Here is a 17960-nt window from a genome sequence, read left to right as displayed (position 1 = left end):
CTCTCTAGCATTTATTGTTTGTAGACTTTTAATGATGGCCACTCTGACTGGTGTAAGCTGATATCTCATTGTGCTTTTGATTTGTGTTTCTCTGATAATTAGAGATAGTGAGCATTTTTCATGTGCCTATTGGCCATTTGTATGTCCTCACTGGAGAAACGCTTGTTTAGGTTTTCTTCCCATTTTGGGATTAGGTTGTTAGTTTTTTGTTATTGCGTTGTATGAGCTATTTGAATATTCTGGAAATTAAGCCTTTGTCAACAAAGTCGCATCATTTGCAAATACGTTCTCCTGTTCCATAGGTTGTCTGTTTTGTTTATAGTTTCCTTTGCTGGGCAGAAGCTTGTAAGTTTAATTAGGTTCTACTTTGTCTATTATTAATATTACTCTGTTAACTTTTTTATCCTTGCTCTTTGTCTGGTATGTCTTTTTCTGTCTTTTAATTTTTTACAATATTTGGTCTTATATTTAAAAATTATGAGGTTAGGTTTTGCTTTTTAATTCTTATAATCTCTGCCTATGAATTGCATGTTAAGTTCATTTATATTTACACATATTTTAGACTGTTTAAAATTGTCTTATTGGTCATTAAGTCTCTGTTCATTTTCGTTTATTCATTTTTCTCTTTACTCTTCAGATTGATTGTGTTCAGGTTTGCCTTCTATCTCCATTCTCTGATAAGCCATTCTAAAGATTTTTCCATTTTAGTTATTTTTTCAGTTGTAGAGTTTCCAATTAGTTCTTTTTTTTTATAGTTTCCATTTCTCTGCTGATATTTCCTTCTTTCCATTTCTTTTTTTTTTCTTTAACATACTCTCTTTTAGGTTTTTGCTCATATTTATAAAAGATCTTTTAAAGTATTTGTTAGCGAAATCCAACATTGTTTGTGGTTGTTTTCTGTTGACTGCTTTTTTCTTGATGATGAGTCACATTTTCCTTTCTACCTATCAAGTAATTTTTAAATTATATACTGGTCTTTGTGGATATATGATAGAAATTCTGGATGTTATTATTTTCCTTTGACAAGTGTTGCTTTTCATTCTAGCTGTCCAGTTACTTGCTGATCACCCTTAACTTGTGGAGCCTTAGTTTTATACTTTGTAAATGAAAATGTGTTTAAACACCAAATTGTTTCCCAAGTCCTTTTAACTGTCAGAACTGCACCTCCAAATTCTGTTCCCCTTTTGATCTTTTAGGGTTTGGTATTCGTAGGCTTCGTTACGTAGTGCTAGAGTAGGCCTTGTTTTAGAACATGGTTCTTTCTCCTAAGATGTCACACCGGGATACTCAGGAAATTATCAAGGTTTCTCCACTCTTTTCTTGATTGGAAATTGAATATCCCTGAAATGATATTTAATATCTAGTATCTCTGTTTTATTATCAACCTCATAGCAGTTGCTCTTTGGTATACCTTTGGTATTTTCCCCTTTGCTGGTCTGGCCCTTAGCCAAGGACTCATATGGACTTTTAGGAGCCTCCCTTTGCATAGCTCCTTACTTTTCTGTTTCCTGTCCAGCATAATCCAGCCGCCTCCTCAACTCATCAGGACCACTGTGCTTAGCTTAGATGATCGCTTGTTGTATACTATTTGGGATATTGCCTTCAGAATGTCTGGGCAATTATGAGATTGACTTGATGAGTTTCTCTTCTTTCAGGGATTATGGTTTTTTGCTACCTATTTTACAAAACTTGAAAATAATTGCTTCATATATTTTGCCATTTTGACGATTGTTTACAGTGAGAGGGCTAACTGGTACCAGTTATTCTGTCATAGCCAGAAGTGCATGATTCTGAGTGGTAAATATTTGTATTACTTATTTTCATGTTAGGACTTGACTTTATTTTCTGTTACTGATGTTTTCAAGCCTATTCAACAAATAAAATTTCTTGCCTGGGTTTTGTTAGCGGGAAGAAAACTTTCTCTATGAAAGAAGTACCTTCCCTAGGGAAGACAAAAACATTCCTTTGGTTTACCTTATTTTCATCAGTATAAATATTGATTCTAAATATGAACAGTCATTGGTGAAAATGACTAGAAATATTACTTGTTAAATTTTTCTTAAAACTGAAAATTCATAGTGCGGCCAGTTATCAAATAAAACTTTTTTCTCAGACATTAATTCATTTATCAAATATTTAGTGAGTGTTTTAATGACCAGTGCTGGCATTTTACCTGGCACTGAGGGTATAATCGAGAATAAAACAGGCCTGGGAAATCTTTGCCATTGTTGAGCTTACATTCTGATATGGCAGACAGACAATACAAGGAAGCAAAAATTACAAGTTATGGTATCTTCTAGGAAGAAAACAAATTGAGTTCTAGGGTAGAGAACAATGAGACTCCTTCTACCACATTTGCAGTTACTTCCCTTCACTGAAAGCTTGAACCCCTCAGAGTCATCTGTGAGGACTGAAATCAACTTTTTCCAAACTCCTGTTAATGTTAATATATCGACCTCTTCCCATGGATCATGTATGTTCTTCATGGTATCTAGAATGGTGAATCCTTTCCAGAAGATTTTTAGTTGACTTTTTCCAGATCCATCAGAGGAATTACTATCTATGGAGCTATAGCCTTACAAAATGTATTTCTTATTATTTAAGACTTGAAAGTCGAAATGACTCTTTGATCCATGGGCTGCAGAATGAATGTTGTGTTAGCAGGCATGAAACAACATTGATATCATCATACATCTCCATCAGAGCTCTTGGGTGACCAGATGCATTGTCAATGAGCAGTAATTAGAAAGGAATCTTTTTTTTTTTTTTTTCTGAGCATAGGTCTCAACAGTGGGCTTAAAATATTTAGTAAACCATGTTGTCAACAGATGTGCTGTTATCTAGGCTTTGTTGTTCCATTTATAGAGCACAGATGGAAGGTTTAGCATAATTCTTAAGGGCCCTAGGATTTTTGGAATGGTAAAGGAGCACTGACTTCAACTTAAAATCACCAACTGTGTTAGCCCCTAACATGAGAGTCAGCCTGTACTTTGAAGCTTTGAAACCAGGTTATTGACTTCTCCTTTCTAACTATGAAAGTCCTAGATGGCATCTTCTTCCAATATAAGGCTATTTCATCTACACTGAAGATCTGTTATTCAGTGTAAGCGCCTACATCAGCACTTGCTGCTTCACCTGCTCTTTCATGTTATGGAGAAAGTTCATGAGGGACCAGCTTTTTCTCCCAGCTTCAGACTCCTGCAGCTTCCTCACCTTTCTCAGCCTTCATAGAATTGAAGAGAGTTAGAGCCTTGCTCTGGATTAGCCTGTGGCTTGTGGGAACTTAGTGACTGTTTTGACCTATTCAGACCACTAAAACTTTCTCCATATTAGCAGTAAGGTGGTTTTACTTTCTTATCATTTGTATGTTCACTGGAGTAGCACTTAATTTCCTCCGAAAACTTTTCTTTGAATTCACAACTTGGCTGTTTGACTCAAGAGCCCTCACTTTTGGCCTTTCTTGGCTTTTATCATGCCTTTCTCACTAAGCTTAATCATTTCTAGCTTTTGCTTTAAAATGAGAGATGTGCAACTCTTCCTTTCACCTGAACACTTACAGGCCATTGTAGGGTTATTAATTGGCCTAATTTTGATATTGTTGTGTCTCAGGGAATAGAGAGGCCCGAAGTGGGGGAGACAGGGGACAGCTGGTCAGTGGAATAGCTGGAACACACACAGCATTTATTGATTGAGTTTGCTGTCTTATATGGGCATGGTTTGTGGTGCTTGAAAACAATTACTGATTATAGATCACTGTAGCATAAATACTAATACTAATACTAATAAATAAAGTGTGAAATATGCAAGAATTACCAAAATGTGACAATAGACATGAAATAAGCAAATGCTGCTGGAAAAATGGCACCAATAGACTTGCTTGACAAAGTGTCGCCACAAACCTTCAATTTGTAAAAATGTCGTTTCTGCAAATTGCAATAAATCTAAGCACAATAAAACAAGTTATGCCTGTAAAAAATGTTTTTTTACAGGGTAGTTTAGTGGTGGTAGTTGGAAATGGCTGGATTCTGAAACTGTCAGTAGGACTGATGTGATTTGCTGATTAGTTTTATGAGCTGTATGAAAAAAAGAGGAGCCAGAGGTTTTTAGCCAGAGCAGTTGGAAGAATGAAGATGCCATTTACTGAAATAGAGACGATTACAGGAGGAATAAATTTAGGGGGAAGATCTAGAGTTTAGTTTTGGACATCCTATTAGATACCTAATTATAAATGTTGTTATTTATTACCAGTAGATATTAACGATTATAATCATTCATTAGATATTTATTGGCTCTATGGTAGAGTTTGCTATTCTATATTCTAGGATTAAATGATGGTCAAAAACAGACACTGTCCTTGCCCTTACAGAATTAACAATCTAACGAAGAACATTAAGAATTGATCAAATAATCATATTATTGGTAGTTTTCCCCCTTAAAAAAACCCTTTTAAATAGATTACCTAAAAAGAAATAAGGATGACTTAACAAAATCACAAATATCCCTTGATACGTAAATTTATTAGGTTCTTATGTTCAGATTGTGAGGGATACAAGTACATACCTTACAGTTTTCTCACTTAATGACATTCTTAAAATTGGCTAGCTTAATTACATGAGGGAATGAAGCTTCATGAATTTAATTTTATTTAGATGAAATGAGGTAGCTGTGTATTGAATCTAGCATTTAAAGGTGTTGTTTCTTTCATGAAATGTTTAGGCTATTGGGAATGTTCTCTGTTTCTTTCATTAAAAATGTTTTTACTTTTTCTTAGTTAGCTAAGGATCATTTTTGTTTTGTAACTAAAGTCTTTAAGAATAGCATTATAGTATAATCTGTTCATCTTTTTCTCATAAAATTAAAGTATTAATTTTTCTGTTTTAAAAAATCAACAGGTTCGTCATAAGGCATCACAGAAAGTTTATGCTATGAAGCTTCTTAGTAAATTTGAAATGATAAAAAGATCAGATTCTGCTTTTTTCTGGGAAGAAAGAGATATTATGGCCTTTGCCAACAGTCCCTGGGTGGTTCAGGTAAGCATACTAATAACTATTATAATTTTATTTCCCTTCTTTGTAAGTGCTTATTACTGATTTTACATGCTAGAAATCCTGTCTCATTCACAAAATGACAATGCAGTTATTTTTAGTAAGATCTGATTTATTACACTTAATGTTCCAAAATATGATGTCATAAAAATTGGTGTATAGTAGCAAGAATTACTAGAAGCTTTCTCTTTTTTAATTCTTTTATAAAGAATTAGATTACCAGTATGCCATTGTTTCCTGCTTACTCTTGTGATTTATATAATAGGAGCAATAATAAGCCTATCTTGAAAAGGGGAAAAAAAACTTTAAAACTACATTAAAAATTTTGAAAATTATCCTGTAGTCCTTTATATATTATTACCTATGATGTAATAGGACAGTATTGAGATTCCTAATTCAAATAATTAAACAAACAGACAAATAAACAATCTCTTATTTGACTGTGAAGTTAGGAATTTATGGTTCTGTTTTGCCTCCATTTCAATTCTATTCCTCACTAGCTTTGCATCTCAAAAGTTTTTTTTGTACTGTTAGCTAATTCTGCAAACATTTTTGATCAAGTGTCATGAGTAAGACTGGATATATACCAAAGCATGTTCAGAACGCTTCAGTGATCCAGGAGTTTGTTACCATGTTTGAAGAAGATGATTTGTAGGTAAAAGATGTACCACATTGATGACTATGTTGCTTTTTTTATGTTGAGCATTAACCATCCTCCTCCTCCTTACCTTATTTTTTAAATGTAGCCAGTGAGTAGAAATTCTGATATGTGCAGCTAACGTTAAAATTTTTGTAGCAAATTATGTATCATGGTAATTTACCTGATTAAGAAATGATGGTAATTAATTAAATTATTAGTCCATTTTTAGCTTTAAATTGCTTTTGTAGTAACAGATTAATTGCCAATTCTAGTTTATCATTTTGTAGATTGGTGTTTTTAATCTTTAATTCTGCAGAGTGGACCTTTATAAAATGTTTATTTAGATAGAGTTAATGGGTTTATGGAAGCAAATCAACAGTGACACATTGTACACTTGAAAAAGTAACAGACTATAATCCGGGTTTTCATTTGTTTATCTCTGGTAAAGAAAATTCGATTCACCACTGTATTTATATGTATGAAATGTGTAACTTTTGGGGAAAACTTGTCAAAATAACTGACCTATTTCTATTTATTTATTTTATTATTCAGTGATTTTTGGCATATTTATAGAATTGTGCTGTCATCACTACTTCCTAATTATAGAACATTTTTATCACAAAAAGAGCCCCTGAACCAATTAGCAGTTATTCCCTAATCTTTCCTGCCCAGCGGCAACCACTAATCTGCTTTCTGTATCTGTGAATTTCCCTATTCTGGACGTTTCATTAAAATGAGATTGTACAATACGTGGTCTTTTGTGACATCTTCTTTTAGTTAGCATAATGTTTTCAACATTACTTTGTGTTATAGTATGTATCAATACTTCATTCCTTATTATGGCTGAATAATCTATTGTATGGACATACTACATTTAATGTATTTATCACTTAATGGACACTTGGGTTGTTTCTGCTTTTTGACTGTTGTAAATAATGTTGCTGTCAATTTTCTTTCATATGGATTTTGGCACATATGTTCACACATTTCTGCTAGGGATCTCTCTTGTAGTGACATTAATAGGTCACAGGAGATGCCTATAATCAATTTTAGAAGATTATTTTGAACAGTATTTCAAATCTCAGTTCTTATTTTTTTATTTTTTTATTGAGTTATAGTCAGTTTACAATGCTGTATCAATTTCTGGTGTACAGCACAATCAGTCCTTATTTTTTAATGGCTGTTTAATATTTAATTGTATGACAGCCCCTGTAATTTGTTACTATACTGTTGTTGAAAATAATTATTTCACTTTTCTTATATAAATTATGGTGTAGTATAAATCTTTGACCCATCTGTATTTTTAGATATATAGTCTTAGTGTGATTTGAATTCAATAGATGAATATTGGCACATTTTAAAAACTTCTTTAACTGATGGCAGGTTTGCTTTTATAAGCCGTCTATATATCAAGTTTGCTGTGTGTACTTTGCCTGTTTATAGTGTCCTTTTATGATAAACACTTCCCTGCTTTCTGTATAGTTTCATACATCCATTAAGTGTATTCTTAAATACTTTTAGTTTACTTTTAGCTTTTATAATATTTGAATTTAGATAATTTCTTTTAAGCCTCTCAATCTAGAGTCTCCATCTTCTGTTTTGTTTTTTTTTTCCTTTTGTCCCATTAGTTTATTTAAGAAATCTGTTTTTTTGGTTGATTTCATCCAGTAGTGTAGTTTTAACATGTTCTGCTCTCATTTATATTTTTCTAAGTTGGTGATTGAATATAGAGGCTCTGTCAAAATTGGACGTGATGATGGAGGGATGGCAGGACAACTTCATGGATAATGTTTTGTTCTATTAGGAGGCTCATGTCTGGCTGTTATTCTGTTATTTTACTAGCTATTTGTGCTCAATGTCTAAATCATTCATTTTTTAAGGATTGCAAAGTGGTGACATTCCAGTTCAATTATTTCTTCTTGATTATAGTGACTGGAATACTTCTATAAGGAGAAATATTCCCCCATTTACTAATTGGTTGTCCAGAGTAGTACAGGTCGCAGAGGAAGGACAGCTTTATTCGTTCCTTGTATTTACGAGTTTTCAAAATAAGGGATTAGTTACCTTTTATCCTCCAAAGATGACCAGTTTGGGAGAAGTATCAGTTTGAACTCATGGACTTAAAACCTATTTGATGTGTTTCAGCCCTCTGAACATCTTACTGATGCTCAAATTGTGACACCTTTGGAAAGTGATCATGTTTAGGTTGGCTCTGAGTCCTTTTGATGTAGTCTTTGATAGCTAGCTTGCTCTCTGATACATGACAGTGTTCCAGACCTGTCTTGTACATTTTCTGTCCTTCACATGGAGTTAACTGACTTGTAGGTCCATCTTTTGTGCATCTGTGAATATTTCTTTAGAATAGATTCCTAGTACTGAAATTGTTGGGTCATATGGTATGCACATTGGACATTTTGAATGATAGTGCCAAATTGCTTTGTAAAAAAGGTTTTTACAAGTTCATGTTATGCTAATTGTCAAATAGATGTCTTAGTTTCAGCAAATACTGCAATTTTAAAATAAAAATTTTAAATTTTTATTAGTTGCATCCTTGAGAAATAAAATGTTATTGTGTTACATTTTTTATTATGGAGTTCATAATATTTTGCATGCTTATTAATAATTTGTATTCCTTGTCCATTGCTTATTCCATTTTCTAATACATTGTTTTGCTTTTATAAAAATTGGCTTGTTAGAATGCTAGTACATCCTGGATATTAATCCTTTGTTATATATGTTAGAAGTATATTCTCTTGGACTATTACTTGTCTGTCGTTTATTGAATTTTTAAATTTGGGTGTAGTCAAATCTATAGATTTTGTATTTTAATTTTCGTTGGGGGACATCTTCCCTATACCTAAGATTATTTAAGAAAATGATTATATTTTAACTTTTTTATATTTTTATTTTGGGAGTGGAGTTTTATTTCTAAATCACTAGGATTTTTTTTTTAATGAAGTAGGATTTGTTTTTCGCAAATGGGTAGCCAGTTTCCCCAATACCATTTGTAGAAAAACCCATTTTTTCCCCATGAAGTAAATGAAGAGTACTGCATATCATAGACTAAATTACCATATACACATGAATTTCTCTTTTCACTGTGTCCCGTTACTTTGATTTGTTATTGGTTTCTGCACTAAAATCATTGTTTAAATTTCTGTAGTTTTTCATTTATTTTGGTATCTGGTTGGACAAGTCTCCTCTCATTGGTCTCCTTTTATTTTTTTTGTGGCAACTCTTAAAATTTTTCTTTATGTGATTGGAATTAGCCTTTCATTCTTTTAAAAAATACAGTTAAAATTTTGAGTTGCATTGCTTTAATTGGTAGGGTTGTTTTGATTATTTCGGAATCTTAGGTCTTTCCATAACAGTGTTGTATAAAGCCTGTTCTTCAGAAAAAGCCACATTAATTTTTCTTCCAAAATAGGATGAGAAGAAACTTAGGCATAACAGTTTTTAAAATATGTAGATATTGCAAAATATAAAAAAATAGCATAGGCTTAGTCTTTCAGTATAACATTGAATAGTAGAAGGTTTTTGTTATTTTGCTTATCTTTTTCATTATTGTGTTAAACTTCATTGGGTGGAGCTCTAATATTTAACTGTTAAATGTGATGTTTGCTGAAGCTTTCTGGTTAAGACAGTAAAGAATTTTCCCTGCCCATCTATTCTTAGCTTACCAAATACTTTTTTAATCAGGAATGATCTTAAAGTATTGGGAATGTTTCCTTCAGCATCTTTTAAGGTGGTTTTCTTGTTTAATCTGTTACTATAGTACACTAAAAAAATAAATTGCAAGGTATTGTAAAATCTAAAGTAAATGATATTTCTGTGAAATTTTCAATAGAATACCAAATTTGATTTCCTTATATTTTAATTAATTATCCATCTATTTGCATAAATGACATTTGACTGACTATCTATCTCTCTAGTGGAGGTACTGAGGATTAAACCCAGGACCTCATGCATACTAAGCATGTGCTCTACCACTGAGCTTTCCGCTCCCCCAAACTTAATTTTTTTTAACATGGACTCTTCTGGTTGGTTTTCATCTCATGATGAGACCACCCTAACATACGTGGTTGAAAAGCACACCACCTTTTTTCTGAGCTTTGGTACATTTTATATAAAATAGAAACTATTCGTTCCATGAGGCTTCATTGAACTTGCTTGCAAATCTTTCAAGAAAAATTTCAATATATTTAATGATATACTTTTTAGTTTTTAAAATTTATCATGATAAATCTCACAGTAGAAAGAATGTTGGAATTCCCATGTATTGTTCACTCAGCTTCTACAGTTACCAACCATAACCAATCTTCTTTCAAGCACACCAGAAATTGGCAGACCTTTTTTGTAAAGAGTTAGATAGTAAATATTTTAGGCTTTTTGGTCCAAGAGGTGAAATCAAAGATATTATGTAGGTACTTATATAACAAATTCCTACAAAAATTTTATTGATGAAATTCAAAATATGATAATACAGTTTTGTTTTTTTTTTTAATACAGGTCTATTAGGGAGAAGAATGAACTTATTTTCTGGGACAGTAACATTTTGCTTAATTGAGGTTCACAATTAGTGTTTCCTATCAAAATTGATTGCCAATATTCTGTTAATATTGATGTGTAATAAGATTTTACATATTTATTTATCTTATCAGAAAATATCTTTTCACCCATCTAAGTACTGCCAAATACTATATCCAGCAGCAGATGATTTATTTTTTATCAATAGACTTTATTTTTAAAAACAGTTTAAAAAATTTACAGAAGAATTGAGCAGAGAGCAGGGAGCTCCCATATACCTGCTGTACAGTGTCCCATATTACTAACGTCTCACTTTAGTGAGGTACATCTGTTACAAGGATTGAAGCAATAGTGATACATTATTATTAACTAAAGTCCATGATTTATTCAGATTTTTTAGTTTTTACCTAATGTTCTTTTTCTGTTCCAGGATCCCATCAAAGATAGTATGTTACATTTAGTTACCATTGCTTCTTAGGCTCCTCTATGACAGTTTCTCAGACTTTCCTTTTTTTGATGACCTTTACAGCTTTGAGGATTACTTGCCAGTTATAGGATATGTAATCCTCTGCTATTGGAGTATGTCTGATGTTTTTCTCATTATTTAGACTAGGGTTATAGGTTTTTGAGAGAAAGACTACAGAGGTAAAGTGCCATTTTCATCACATCATATCAAGGGTATATACTAATATATCATTTGGGACTATTGATGTTGACCTTGAGTGTATAATTTTGATTGAGCATATTTATCAGTTGGAAGGTGTTTGAAGAATTCTGGTAAATTCTTCTCTTGATATTTGCCTTTTTAGCACTGTCATTACATTGCTGGTTATTCAGTTCCAATTGAAGGTTAGGTAGAAGCTTCTCAGTTGCAAAGTTTAAATTGATTTTTTTTATGGATATTTCCTTTGCACTTACATTTTTGTCCAAAAAATGCTGCTGGAACTGTGGGACTGTGGTTTGAGATCAGAAAATATATGCACTGCAAATCTGTGTAGGAATGGAGATCTCACTTATTTTGATTTTGATAGTGTGGGAACAAAAGTATATAAAGTAGCTTGATGTTAGTCATCATAAAGATGATTGTGTCATAGAGTAAGTTTTGCATTTAATGCTATTTTCCCTTGTCATTTTAGGTTGTTTAAGAAACATTATGATGTCTGCAGCTAAAGCTGATTTCCAGAGCTATTCAGTGTTCTGTCATAGTGGTTGAGGGTGGTTCTTCTTGATCAGACAAATTTCAGTCTCAGCTCTGAACTCAAGTAGTTGCAGTAAAACTTTACCACTGCTAAGCTATTGAACTACTATGTAGTAGAGTTAGTCAAGATATTCCACTTCTTTTTCTGACAGAAGTTCACAGAACTGATGGTGATGGTGAAGTCCACAAGAGCAGATAACACCATCAGTACTATTTATTTATTAACACATTAAATTCAGGTATATTTTCCATAGTGTACCTATTGATCAATATTCAGAGACTAACCATAGACTTTAAACATCATACATTTTCACAAGCTTTGGAAATTTGTCCAACTAAACCTTTTTCTGTTCCACATATATTTTTACTACAATCTGCTGTAAACACACTTTAGCAGATTCTACTTCAGATTGCACTGAATTAATGTTTGCTTAACTTCTTTTGAAATATTTTTGTCTGTAGTTGATCTATGTGAACTGTTTGTAGAGGCTAATTCTTTATTCATCATCAAATTTGGCACTGACTCCTCCCACAACCTAACTACTGCATAATATTAATAACATCTGCTGACTCAAGAGTCAAGGAAAACCACTTGAAATCGTTTGCCTTGCTTTAAAATTGACTGTTAAAAATATTGCTTCCAAATTTTCTGTAGACACACTTTTTCAGCTGATGCAAACCAAACAATTTAATTACTCACCATTGGTAAATGGCTTTTCTTGCTTGCCTAACAAATAAGCCATCTGGAAACTTTCTTTGGTTTCAGTCTTATACACATTTAGTAAATTTTAATATTTTACCACACTTAATTTTAATGTTTTAATTTTGAAGTACTAAAACATTTTTTTCTCCTATCCAATCTTTTCTATCTCCTTCTCTTCCTTCTGAGAGATAACTGCTATCCTAAAATTAATGTGCCCTTCTTGTGCTTAAATCTCTCCTTCCTTCCTCCCCAACTAGATTGTCTACCAATCTTTTAATTTTTCATGTGATTGTTGACTGATTCAAGTTTTCATTTATTTCTTGAGTCAGTTATACTTTCTGTGACTGTATCTGTCTTCTCTTTCACTTTTCTGTTAGAGTATTTGTAAACATTTTGGTCTTAACATGTCTTCTGTTTTATTTACAAAATATACCTTTTTTTAACTTTCTTTTTGTTTTGTGTTATAAAAAATTCCCAACTCCTGTTTCCTTTGGTTTTATTTTGTTCTTTTCCAGTTTCTTTATCTGTCTTTTATTGTCAGTCCTTATTTTCCAATACACATATCTCTATTTGAATATTGGATAATGAGAGGATAAGGAGAGATACCTGTAAATGCATTTGAATTTATAAATTTTCCTTTGAGTTTTGCTTTAATGTTCTTAAATGGTTTTATTTGTGGCCTACACAGAAAAGTATATAAACAAGCTGCAGAATGATTTATTGCAAAGCAAACACCTGTGTATTCACAACTCAGGTCAAAAAACAAACACTGCTAGTATGTACTCTGTCAGTTTCCTTGTGCCCTTTCCCAATCACTACCTCCATGTGTTCCCCCAAAGTAACCATTCTTTTGACTTTATTAGTAATTATTTCCTTGCTTTTCTTTCTTGTTTACCACCTAAACAAGCACTCAGAAACAATAGTTTTCCTGTTTGTTGAACTTTATATAAGTGAAATAATTGAATATCTCTTCTTTTGTATCTGGCTTTTTTGTTCAGCCTTATGTTGGCATGATTCAGGTTGCTACAGTTTATTAATTTTATTGCTGTATTTTGTTCTATTGTATGTACATACCACAATTTATGTTTTCAAATTTTTGTTTGTTATAACTAATGTTGTAAATATTCTTGTACTTATTTCTGTTGGGTATATTCCTAGAAGTGGCATTTTTGGATACTTATAATCAGTATTAGGAGGTGGTTTTCCCCCCGTTTTCCCGTGTGGTAATAGAGTTTAGTTTATAAGTTCCATTTGTCTCACAGCCTTACCAACCCTTGGTATTGTCAGTTTTTAAATTTTTGGTAATTTTTGCGTATGCGAAGTAGTGCCTCACAGTGGTTTAAATTTACCTTTCTCTAATGAGATTTAATACCTTTTCATATTTGAATATCCTCTTTTGTGAAATGCCTGTTTAAGTCTCTTGTTCATTTTCCCATTAGGCTGTCAGTTGAAAAACATGATTTGTAGGAATTGTTTTTATTTTGAATATGAACCTTGACTGGCTATATGTGTTATAAATATCTTCTAAACTGTGACTTTCCCCTTTTTGTTTTCACATTTGAAACAATCACAAACTTACAGGAAATTTGGAGATAAAGTACAAAGGACTGTCTCTGAACCATTTGAGAGTGAGTTGTTGAACTGATGCCTTATAACCCTCCCAATATTAAGTGTGTATTTCCTATAAGCATTCTCCTTCATAGCCACAACATTCTTCAAAATGAGGAAGTAAACATTGATACATTGCTGATTAATCCTCATGTCCCATCCAGGCTTCATTGGTTATCCCAGTAATGTCTTTTATATCAGGAGGATCCAGTTTCAAGTCATATTGCATTTGTTATATCTATTTTCTTTCCATTTTGGGCATTTTCTCAATCTTCCCTTGACTTTCATGACCATGACACTTTTGAAGCTTATAGGCCAGTTATTTTGTAGAATATCCCCCAGTTGAGATTGTCATGTTTCCTTATGATTAGATTCAATTTATATATCTTTATTAGTAACACAGAAAAGTGATGCTGGATTTTCACTGAATTCTCTCAGGTAGCTCAGTTAACTATACTGGGTCTCATTACAGATCATATTCACATTGATCACATGTTAAAGGTGGGAAATTCTTCTTCTACCCTGCTGTGATTTTGTGAGGAGGTAACTTTGAAACTATGTAAATATCCCATTCTTCATCAGATGTTATAGTTATGTTTATCTGTATAAACTAATGATTTCCTGTTTTATTCAAACAATATAATCTATTATTATCATTATTTATTTGGATACTCAAAATGCCCTGATTTAGCCATTGAGACCTTGTTCAGATTTGCTTCTTTGTCCTTTTGGCTTGCTGTGATTATGCTTTGAGCATTCTAGCACACCAGCGTGTTCTGAGTTTACTTTTTACTTGTTCTGCCCTCTCCATGGAATCCAGCCTTTCTGTAAGGGGCACTGGTTCCTTTTGGTTGAACACAATATTTAGCAGCCAAGAGCTTGTTGTTAAGGGTGTTCATGGCTGTTGGGATGTCATTGCTCCCAGGTATTCTCAGTGGATTGAGCCTCTGTATAGACACACACAGACATTTATAGCTGTATTTTTTCCTATGTCTAATACATATTGAAAACCACAAGTTTGCACTGATACTTCACAGTCTAATTCCATAGGGTTCACTCTAGTTTTATTTCTGTCTGTATTTGTCACTTTTTCCTCCCAACTGTGGGAAACTAGGCTTCTAGTATCTTTAATATATTTAAATAATTGATCAGCCCACTTGGGTGCAGCTTGCATAACCAATCTTTATCTTTGCTGCCCCTGTCTCCTCCCTCTATGACCCACCCTCCTTTCTGTGCTTGGGCTCTGATTCTCCATCCTTGGATGTCTCTCCCCTCCTTGTCCCTTTTGGGCTCTGATATCCCATGCCAGACTTCCCCTCTGCCTGGATGTCCTTATCACCTTTCCTGGGCCTTGAACTCCATGACAGCCGTTCTCAGGCATGAGTATTCTTCTTTACTCTTTTAAACTCCAATACCCTGGGTGAGACTTGTCTCTTGACTCCTTTAATAATGTGTTTTGATGAATAGAAATTCATAATTCTAATGTAGTACATTTTTATCAAACTTTTATGATTAATGCCTTTTTGTGTTCATCTAAGAAATTTTTTCCTAACTTGATCTTGATGAAGATATTCCATTGTTATCTTTTTGACTTTTTATTTTTTGCCTATGATGAACACAGAATTGACTTTTTTAAAATGGAGTCTTACTTAAGGATTTTGTTTTGTTTCCATGTGAATATCCAGATGTTCCAACATTACATATTGAAAAAAACTTTCCTTTCCCCACCGGTATAATTTGCTTCTTTTTGTTGTAATACCGTTTTCCATGTGTGCATGGGTCTGTTTGGAGGTTTTCTATTCTGTTTAGTTGTTTTGTCTCCTGTTGCCACTAGAACCACAGTGTTTTAATTAGCTCTGCTCTGTTTAACTTGCTTAATAGTGATTGAGCTACTTACAGCTATGGGCTTATAGATTTTATCAAGTTTGGGAAAATTTTGGCCATTATTTTCGCAAATATTTTTTCTGTCTCACTTCCTATCCCTTTACCCCCCAACCGCTTTCTCAGACTCAAGTTACACATATGTAATTTACTTGATGTTGTCCCAGAGGTAACTGGTATTCTATTTGTTTTTTCCCCCAGTCTGTTTTTGCTTTTGTTTTTCAGGTGTGCCTCATTTTGTATAGTTTTTATGCTATGTCTTTAAGTTCACTGACCTTTTTTTCTATACTGTTCTGTCTAACTTTAATCCCATCCTATCTGGCTTCCTTCTACAAAATTGTTTTGAGATTTATCCATGATGCATTCCTTCTTATTGCTGAATAGTATTCCATTGTATGGATATATGACAGTTTATCTGTTCATCTGTTCATGGACATTTGGTTTGTTTTCAATTTTTGTCTGTTACAACTAAAGCTGCATTATTAAATTATTTGCCATCAATTTGTATAATTCAGTGATTTTTTTAAAGGAAACTTACAGAGTTGTGGAACCATCACTAAAATCTGATTTTTGAAACATTTTCATCATCCTGAAATGATCACTTACACCCACTTACAGTCATTTCCCATTCCCCTGCCAGCCCAGGCAACCACTACTGTGCTTTCTGTCTCTATTGATTTGCCTTTTCTGGACATTTCAGGTAAATGGAATCATAAGTATGTTGACTTTTGGATCTGATCTCCTTCCCTTAGCATATTGTTTTTAAACTTTATGCACATTGTACATGTTTAGTACTTCATTTCTTTTTAGTGCTGAAGAGCATAGCATATTATATGGTGTGATTTAAACAGGAATATATTTGGTCTTTGCCCCCAGTTCTTAGCACAGAGCTTCAAAAGCTCTAGAATTTCCTGAGTAATAAGGTTGTCTTTGTTACGCTAATAAGGCAACTCCTGGCAGCCTTTTGATAACTGTGGGAGGGGGACTGATCACCAGAAAGAATGAACACATGATTAGAGGATTGGGGCTTTCATGCTTCCAACCTTCAGGGACTGGAAGGGGACTGGAAATTGAATTTAATCATATGGCCAATGATTTAATTAATCATGCCTATGTAATGAGACCCTAATAAAAACTGGAGGTTGACACTGAGTGGAGCTTCTTGGTTGGTGAACACTTGATGTACTGGGAGGGTCATGCACCTTGATTCCACAAGAAGGTGCAGAAGCTCTCTTTCCTCCCAGACCTCACCCTGTCTGTATCCTTTACAATAAAACTGTGATCATATGTGTAGTGCTTTCCTGAGTTCTATGGATCATCCTAGTGAATTATTGAGACCAAGTGGGTCATGGGAACTCCTAAATTTGTAGTTAGTTAATCAGAAATGCTGGTGGCATGGGGACTCCCAAAGTGCCAAAGTGAGGGCAGTCTTGGGGGATCTGATGCTAACTCTAGGTGCTTAACATTAGAATTATATTGTAGTATCCCCAGTTGGGGTGGAAACAGAGAATATGGATATACCTCATTTTGTTTGCCCACTTACCTACCAATTGGTGGACATTTGAATTGTTTACACTGGGGCTGCTATAAATAATGAATAATGTTGCTATGAACACTTGCACACAAGTCTTTTGTGGGCATACTTCATTTCTCTTGGGTAGATACCTGGGAGTGGAATCCTTAGTTATTTGTTAAATTTATGTTTAACTTTTTAAGAAATTGCCAAATGTTTCCCAAAGTATCTGTGCCATTTTACGTTCTCATCAGTGTATATGAGGTTCTAGTTTCTCCACATTCTTGCCAACACTTGATAGTTTCTGTCCTTTTTATTATAGCCATTCTGGTGGGTATCAAATAGTGTCTCATTGTGGTTTTAATTTGCATTTTCTTAATGTCTAGTGATAGTGAGGGTCTTTTCATGTTCTTATTGACCACTCATATATCTTGTTTGGTGAAATGTCTGTTCAGATTTTTGCCCTTTAAAAAAATGTTATTCATCTTATTGAGTTGTAGGGGTCCTTTATATAGTCTAGATACTTTATCACATATACCGCTTGTTAATATTTCTTCCCAATCTGTGATTTGTCTTTTAATTTTTTAATAGTCTCTTTTAAAGCCAGAAAATTTTTATTCTGATGAAATTTTTTGTGTCAGTTTAATTTTTGAGTATGCTGTGAAGTAAAGGTATAAAAATGTTCATTTTTTTGCCTGTGAATATCCAGTTGTTCAAGCACCATTGGTTGAAAAGATTTTTCTTTCTCCCAGTAAATTGCTCTGGCACCATTGTTTTCAGAAAAAAATCTATTGGCTGTAAATATAAGGGTTATTTCTCGGCTTCAATTCTGTTCCATTGATCTG

At 33.3% G+C, this 17960-nt stretch overlaps 1 protein-coding gene across 7 annotated transcripts in view; it reads left to right on the top strand.

The window, feature by feature from the left end:
* Nucleotides 1–17960, top strand: part of ROCK2 (Rho associated coiled-coil containing protein kinase 2) — a 123905-nt gene that overhangs the window by 52887 nt on the left and 53058 nt on the right. For all 7 annotated transcript variants that reach the window (XR_012499214.1, XR_012499215.1, XM_074341671.1 and 4 more), the window contains exon 4: nt 4893–5030. Coding sequence is in view for 5 of the 7 variants with exons in the window: in XM_074341671.1 (XP_074197772.1) it covers nt 4893–5030 (138 nt within the window). In the remaining 2 variants the exon portion in view is untranslated. The remainder of the gene's footprint in view (nt 1–4892; nt 5031–17960) is intronic.

This window comes from Camelus bactrianus, chromosome 15 (assembly GCF_048773025.1).
Source record: "Camelus bactrianus isolate YW-2024 breed Bactrian camel chromosome 15, ASM4877302v1, whole genome shotgun sequence".
Classification (NCBI taxonomy): Eukaryota; Metazoa; Chordata; class Mammalia; order Artiodactyla; family Camelidae; genus Camelus; species Camelus bactrianus.
This window is presented reverse-complemented; position numbering and strand designations above follow the sequence as displayed.